The following is an 8,138-nucleotide window of genomic DNA, read 5'->3' on the forward strand; positions in this document are numbered from 1 at the left end:
GTTTACCGGGCAGAGAGTGGAGGTGATGTAGAAACATAGAAACAGGAGGAGGCCATTCAGCCCCTCGAGCCTGTTCAGCCATTCTATAAGATCACGGCTGATCTGTATCTCGACTCCAATTACCCGCCTTTGCCCCGTATCCCTTAACACCCCGACCTGACAAACATCTCCCCACCTCCGTCTGGACAGTGTGAATGGATCCAACCATAATCCACAGCCTTTTGGGGTAGACAGTTCCAGGTTCCCATTGGTCTTTGGGTGAAAAACTGCCCCTAATTTCACCCCTAAATGTCCCGGCTCTAATATTAAGATGATGCCCCCCTTGTTCTGGATTCCCCCTACCCACCAAGGATCCAAGTTTCTCTGTATCTACACTATCGAATGTCTTTATTGTTTTAAAATCCTCAATTAGATCACCCCCCGCCCTTCTAAACTGACGGGAATAGAGTCCAAGTTTATGCATCCTGTCCTCGTGATTTAACCCTTTAAGCTCCAGGACGTCCTCCCGATGTGAAAGGTGCAGTGTGGGTTAGTATCACAATAAAATGGTTTGATGTTCAGTGGGTTACTTAATACTAATAATAATCCTTGCATTTGATACAGTGCTTTTCACGTCTTCTGGATGCCTCAAAGCGCTTGACAGAACAGACTGTGAAGCGAATTGACCGTATATTTGTGGGCGAAATGCGGCAGCCAATTGCGCACAGCAGTTGAGCGTCCCACAAACAGCCAGGGATTGAAAATTACCAATTTATTATTTTTTGTTTGTTTTGGAGGTATTATTATCAGGCGCGTGTGTCCGTGTGTGCGTGTGTGTGTGGAGTAAGGAAACTTGGTCGAAGAGGAGGGTCATGAGGCGGGACTTGAAGGAGGCTCAGGAGGGGGTGAGGCGGAGTGATTGGGGGATGGAGTTCCAGAGGTTGGGGGCAGAGCAGCTGAAGGCTCTCCCGCCAATGCCGGGATGGGGTGGGTCGAGGGACGTGGAGCAGGTCGGAGCCGGCTGAGCCGAGGGAGGCGGGCGGGTTGGTGGGGGGGTTAGGGGGTCGCAGGGCTGCTCCGGAGGCGGGAGGAGGCCGCGGAGCAGCTCTGTGAAGGCAAATGCACATTAGCGATACACGAACGGCGGCCGCTTCCTCCACCACCGTCTGACCGCGGGTCAGACCGTCCGTCGCCTTCGGCGTCCGATGCGACCCCTTCGGCTCAGACGCAGCGACCCCCGGCCCCGGCCGTCCCTGTCAACACGGGGACCGGACCCGCCACCCAATCACCCCCCCACACCCCAAAAAAACACCGCAGCTGATGATCTGAGCCACAACAGCCCATCTGCACCGGGGTCCGGTCTGGCCTCGTTGTCCCGGAACAGCTCAGAGCAATGGGAACAAAGATGGCGATGGAGGGAGAGGGGGTGAGACACTTGTGGTGGGGCAAGAGAGTGACGGTTGGGCAGCGAGCGCGTGGCCAGGGCGGAGAGCGGATGATTGACGTGGTCACGGACCTATCAGAGCGCCACGCGCCTGACCGACAAACGCGCCGACCAACCACACAGCCACGATTGATGAGGCGGGCGTTGGAACCGACCAATGGGGGCGAGAGAGAGCGCGCGTCTGCAGAGCGTAACGGGTGGACAGAGCGCGCGAGGCGGGGAGGAGGAGGAGGAGTTGGACGGGGGGGCGGATATGATTGACGTGGGCGCGGACCTATCAGAGCGCGAAACGGCTCGATTGACAAGGGGCTCGACCAATGAGAAGCTAAGACCGACGAAACACGAGGCTGGACTGCGCCAATGGGGAGCGTGTGGGCGGGGTGATAGTGACGGTTGGACAGAGAGCGCGAGGGCCGAGCGGAGGGCGGGGGCGGGGGGGGGGGGAGAGGTGATTGACGTGGACACGGGGCTATCAGAGCGCGATGCCTGATCGACAACTCGGCGGACCAATAGAAATCTCCAGCTGATGGGGGGGTGGGGGGCGGATGTTAGAAAAGACCAATGGGCAGCGAGTGGGCGGGGAGTGAGTGACGGTTGGAGAAGGAGACGATCAAACATGGCGGAGGCGCCGAGCGGTGCTGATACACAATCCGGTCAGTGAGAGACACAGAGAGAGAGAGAGTGTGAGAGGTCTCCGGTGGATGGAAAAGGCGTGGAATTCTGTGTTGTTAATGTGGTGGGAGGGGGCTGTGGTATTAGGGGGGGGAGCGGTGTTAGTGGGGGCCTCAGTGGGGAGAGGGCGACCTCAGTAGGGGCTCAGTGAGGAGGCGGCCTCAGTGGGGGGGGTGTGGCCTTAGTGGGGGTGTGTGGCCTCAGTGGGGGGGTGTGGCATCAGTGGGGGGGTGTGGCCTCAGTGGGGGGGGCGGCGGCCTCAGTGGTGGGGGGGCGGCCTCAGTGGTGGGGGGGGCGGCGGCCTCAGTGGTGGGGGGGGCGGCCTCAGTGGGGGCTCAATGGGGGGGCGGCGGCCTGAGTGTGCGGGGGGACGGCGGCCTGAGTGTGGGGGGGGACGGCGGCCTGAGTGTGGGGGGGGGGGCGGCCCCTCAGTGTGGGGGGGGGGCGGTCCCCTCAGTGGGGGCGCGGCAGCCTCGGTGGTGGGGGGGCAGCGGCCTAAGTGGTGGGGGGCAGCGGCCTCAGTGGGGGGAGGGCGGCCTCAGTGGGGGCTCAGTGGGGGGACGGCGGCCTCAGTGGGGGGGGGGCCTCAGTGAGGGGGGGCCTCAGTGGGGGGGGCGGCGGCCTCAGTGGGGGGGGCGGCGGCCTCAGTGGGGGGGGGCAGGAAGGGATTTGAAAACTTGCGAGAGGGCCTTGAAATTGATCCTTTCGGTAACTGGGAGCCAGTGGAGTCCGTCGAGAGCTGCTGTGATGGGGAGACACAGTTTTGTGCCCTTGATGTGAGCTGCTGTTTCTTGTCTACCTCTCAGAAGTGAAATGCTTGAAGCCGGCGTTCAGGATGGAAGCCAGTGAGAGGGAGCCAGCGAGGGAGAACAGCAAGGAGGTCACCAGCTCAGTATTAAATACACTTCACAAATAATTTCCAGTGTGGAAACCGGCCACTCGGCCCGGCTGGTCCACCCTGCTGTTTGCTCCACATGTTCCACTCTCCACCCAGTCCTTACTCCCTCCATTCTATTCCCATCTTCCTCATGTGTCTACCTCACGTCCTCTAAAATGCATCTCATTTAGATCCCATAGTAACTACAACAGCAACAAATTACATTTGGGTAGCGCCTTTATCTTATGCTTGTGTCCCCTGTTACGGATTTTCCAACAAGTCGGAACAGCCTATATCTGCAAACCGTATCAAACTGTTGTATAATGTTAAACCCCTCCATTAGGGCCTCTGTTGAACTTCTCTTCAGTGAAGAAAGGCCTAGTGTATCCTGATAGCAGTAACCTGTCCCCCTCGGATCATCCTTGTAGATTTACCTTTCACATCGTGAGGAGCACTGCACCTGGACAGCTAAATGGGATCTCATCTGAAGGATGGCAGCTCCAACAATGCCGCTCACCCCCCCGCTCTGCACTGGGAGTGTCAGCTTAGACTATATGGGTTCTATGTCCCGACATGGAGCTTGAACCTCCAACCTTCTGACACAGAAGCCAGAGTGAGCCAGACTGACACTCGCTTATAATGTTCTTACCTTCGGCATTTCAGAGCAAAAAGGAGAGCTCCCACATCCCGTCAGGATCAACTGAGGCTGTAGGTGACCACACAAGAGATGTGACTGAAGCCACTGGTACAGCAAACAAAGAGAGCAGTCTCAACAGAGGAGGAGTCTCAGTTGATGACAATGAAGATCTCAAAACATCTAAGAAAGGTATTCTTCCTGCAAAAAGCTACACAGAAAGATTGAGCGCAGAAAGATTTGTCCTATTGTGTCTTTGACCAAAGTCGAGAGGATCCGATCAGCTGCCTCTGCCCTTCTGAGTACTACACCCTCCCCATCTCCGCTTCACACCCCGGTCCCTACCCATCCCTCCCTACATACCTTCGAACCTGTCTCCCTCTCCTTTCTCACCACCACTATAACCCGCATGAAACCAATCACCTGCTCTCTCAACCCCATCCCAACTCCTCTCCTTACCTCCCAGCTCCACCTCCCTTGACCCCCTACTCACAGACATCACAAACCTGTGACTGTCCACTCGTACTGTTCCCACCCCTTTAAAAACGACTGTCATCACTCCCATCCTTCAACAACCCTCCCTGGACCCAACCCTGTTCTCAAATTACCACCCCACCTCCAACCTCCCTTTTCTTTCCAAGGGACTGGAATGAGCTGCTTCCTCTCCTGCCACTCCCTTCACAAACCCCTCCAATCAAGTTTCCATGCTGCCCACAGCACAGAAGCAATCTTGGTCAAAGTGACACATGTCATTCTGTCCATCTGTGACCCAGGCTCCCTCTGACTGGGGTCAACTTGCACTTGTATGCGGTTGACGCTCAACTCTTATATCTCTGCCTCCACCCTCAACTCCAGGACCACTGCTGTCCCAGATGACCAACTCCTGGATGAGAGCTAACTTTCTACAGTTGAACGTGAACAAGACTGAGGCCCTTCTGTTTTACTCCTGTTAGCGCCTCCATACCTCAGGCACCGGCAGTATTACCATCCAAGGATGCATACTCCAATTCACTGAGCCAGTCCACAACCTTGGTGACTTGTTTGAACCAACTATCCTTTCTACCCCACATCTGTGCCATGACCCGCGCTGCCATTTCCCACCTCTGTAACTCCTCGCTCCGTAGACTAGATCATTCAGAACTCTGCAGTCCGTGTCCTCTTGGGCACCAGGCTCTGCGACCCTGTCCTCGCCCGACTCCACTGGCTTCCCATCACACAGAGGATACAGTTCAAGACCCTGGGCCTCACCTTCAAAGCCCTCCATGGCCTTGCTCCCCCCCTTCCTCTGCAACCCAGCCCCCTATAAACATGCCCACTCCCTCCACTCAGCAGGCTGCAGCCAGCTCAACTATTGGCGGGAGACCTTCAGCCACTCTGCCCCCACCATCTGGAACTTCATTCTCTCCCCTTCCCTTGCCTCCTTCAAAACAAGACTCAATTCACTCCTCTTCGACTGTGCTTTCAGTCACCTTCCTTCCACCCCCCTGCCCTCCACTCTCCCTGATCCAAGCCCCCAGTTCGGGTCTGAAACACTGATTCTCCAGCAGCTTGGGACATCCTCCCTACATGAAAAGTGCTATACAAATGTGTTTTTGTTGTTTGCCACTGCTGACTCGGTTTCCTATTCTCTCATCAGTCCCACTTTTTCAATTCCAAGGAATAGAATGTTATAAACTGACCTGGACTGGGTCAAACCAAAATATCTTTACCTTCTGCTAATCAATTGAAACCTCTTAGCTAGCCGTTAAAAGCAAACCACCCCATCCATGCCTTAGTAATTAGTTGGCCACACCGTGAAGGATTATAGGCAGGTTACAATTAAAAAGCCTTAAAAACATTAAGCATCGCAAATAAAATCTTACAGAGACATGTAACCCTTAGCTGATCGGGCCCAGGTAGGAGTGAGGTTTAACATCCCATAAAGGACAATGTGGGGCTTCCCCTCAGCTCTGGCTTATCAGTCTGTGCTGTGAATTCAGTTAACATGAACTAAATTGCTCACAAACGTTACACCAACTTAAACTCTGGAATAATGGAGTTGTGAGAGCTTTCAGTACTCTGTACACTATGATTCTCAAAACGGACATTTTAAGTGTTCCAGGTGTTAGTCTGGCTCAGGTCAGCTACATCTTGCCTCTGGGATGTGGGTTCAAGACACAAGTCAGGATTTTGAGTTACAGTCCAGGCAACTCACAACCCAGTTACTGCGGGGGAAGAGTGTTGCATTGTCACAGGCCCCAAGCTTTTAATCTGAAGTCCCTCTGGGCCTCTTCAGACAGACATGAAAGATGCTCCAGGAGTATTGGAAATTTAAACAGCACCTTATCACGTCATCAAGACATCCCAAAGCGGTTTACTGGATTTACGGGTGAAGTGCAGTAACTCCAGCAGCCAATTTGCACACAGTATTGTCTCCCAAACAGTCATGAAGTAATCAACTAATTTCATTTGGAATATTCGAGTTGTTCAGATTATTATTATTATCTGGAATGTGCTGCCTGAAAGGGTGGTGGAAACAGAGTCAATAACAACCTTCAAGAGGCAAGAGGATAGATATTTGGGGAGGACAAATTTTCAAAGCTACGGTGAGAGAGCGAGGGAGTTGGATTAATTTGGACAGCTCTTTCAAGAGCTGGCTTGGGCCCGATGGGCTGAATGGCCTCCTTCTGTGCTGTATAATTCTCTATTGACAGCCAAGACACTGTGGGTAAGAGAGAAAAACTCTTCTCTTTTGGAATCATGTTGTGGGATCTTTATCTTCCACCTAAACAGACCTGGCCAGTCGTCCACTACACTAACCACTCACCTCATGGCTGTTTGTGGGAAGTGGCTGCCGACAAATACTGACACTGACAAACATTGACATGCACGAAGGGCCCCATATAAATTCAAGTTGTCGTTGCCAACACAACACTCGACAGGAATTCCTGTGAAGCAATTTAGAGTGTTTTGACGTGATCAGGTGCTGTACAAATGCAAGGATTAATTCAAAATTGGTCAAACAGCAATCCCTAAAGAAAACTGATATGTTGCTCATACAGAAATTTCTTTTCTCCCATCAGCTCCCAAAGTGTATGATTCAGACTCTCGCCCTCATTGTAACATAGTGTTTACTCGTGCTGAGTTCCTTGAGAAACAGAGCAGAAGCCATCTCGAGATCCGTCGAGACACGTCAGGCACACCATCAGCTAGTAGCATCAAAGTTTCTTCGAAGCAGAGAGATTGTCAGACATCTATCACCTACACTGTTGAAGAAAACTGCTTTGTGCAAACGGGATCTCCGCAAAATCACCAGCGGTCGATCTCTGGAGACAGACTGTTTAAATGTGCTGAATGTGGAAAGAGTTTCACTCGTTCAGGGCACCTCATGGTTCACCAGCGATCACACACAGGGGAGAAACCGTATAAATGTGCCGAATGTGGACAGTGTTTCACACAGGCAGGGCATCTCCAGAGACACCAGCGATCACACACAGGAGAGGGACTGTGTATATGTGCGGAATGTGGAAAGAGTTTTACTACGTCAACGAACTTCCACATTCACCAGCGATCACACACAGGAGAGAAACCGTACGAATGCGGTGAATGTGGAAAGAGCTTCACAACAACAGCGGTCCTTCAGAGACACCAGCGATCACACACAGGACAGAAACCGTATCAATGTACTGAATGTGGAAAGAGTTTTGTGCGGTCAGGAGACCTTCAGCGACACCAGCGATCACACACGGGCGAGAGACCATATAAATGCGTTCAATGTGGAAAGTGTTTCACACAGTCAGGGAGCCTCCAGATACACCAGCGATCTCACACGGGAGAGAGACCGTATAAATGCGCTCAATGCGGTAAGAGTTTTGCAGAGTCGGGGAACCTCAAGGTACACCAGCGATCTCACACGGGAGAGAAACCGTACGAATGCGGTGAATGTGGAAAGAGCTTCACAACAACAGCGGTCCTTCAGAGACACCAGCGATCACACAGAGGACAGAAACCGTATCAATGTACTGAATGTGGAAAGAGTTTTGTGCGGTCAGGGGACCTTCAGCGACACCAGCGATCACACACGGGAGAGAGACCATATAAATACGCTCAATGTGGTAAGGGTTTTGCAGAGTCAGGGAACCTCAAGGTACACCAGCGATCACACACAGGAGAGACTGTATAAATGTGCCGAATGTGGAAAGAGTTTCATATCTTCAGAAATGTTGCAGATACACCGACGGGAGACGATGTGAATGTACTGAATGTCGAATGAGTTTGACTAGGAAACAACAACAAGATTACATGTGTATAGCGCCTTTCACGTCGGGAGGCTGTCCCAAGGCGCTGGACAGTGTACAACATTTCAGACCCGAGCTGGGGTCAGGGGGAGGGAGAGGGAGGGGAAGGGGTGACCGATGGAATGGTCGAAGAGGAGTGTCTTGAGGCGGGACTTGAAGGAGGCTAAGGAGGGGGCGAGGCGGAGTGATTGAGGGATGGAATTCGAGTACAATACAATATTACATTTGTAAAGCGCCTTTCACATCGGGAGGGAC

General features: G+C 53.0%; 1 protein-coding gene across 1 annotated transcript; it reads left to right on the forward strand.

The window, feature by feature from the left end:
• The first annotated feature begins 1,872 nt into the window (after positions 1-1,872).
• LOC103190546 (zinc finger protein 501-like) lies at positions 1,873-7,895 on the forward strand. Its single transcript, XM_042344809.1, is given in 5 exon segments — positions 1,873-2,076; positions 2,902-2,975; positions 3,636-3,798; positions 6,669-7,761; positions 7,763-7,895. Coding segments are annotated over 5 exon segments (1,533 nt in total). The 5' UTR covers positions 1,873-1,949; the 3' UTR covers positions 7,839-7,895.
• Positions 7,896-8,138: the final 243 nt, after the last annotated feature.

This window comes from Callorhinchus milii, unplaced genomic scaffold (genome assembly GCF_018977255.1).
Source record: "Callorhinchus milii isolate IMCB2004 unplaced genomic scaffold, IMCB_Cmil_1.0 Scaffold30, whole genome shotgun sequence".
Lineage (NCBI taxonomy): Eukaryota > Metazoa > Chordata > Chondrichthyes > Chimaeriformes > Callorhinchidae > Callorhinchus > Callorhinchus milii.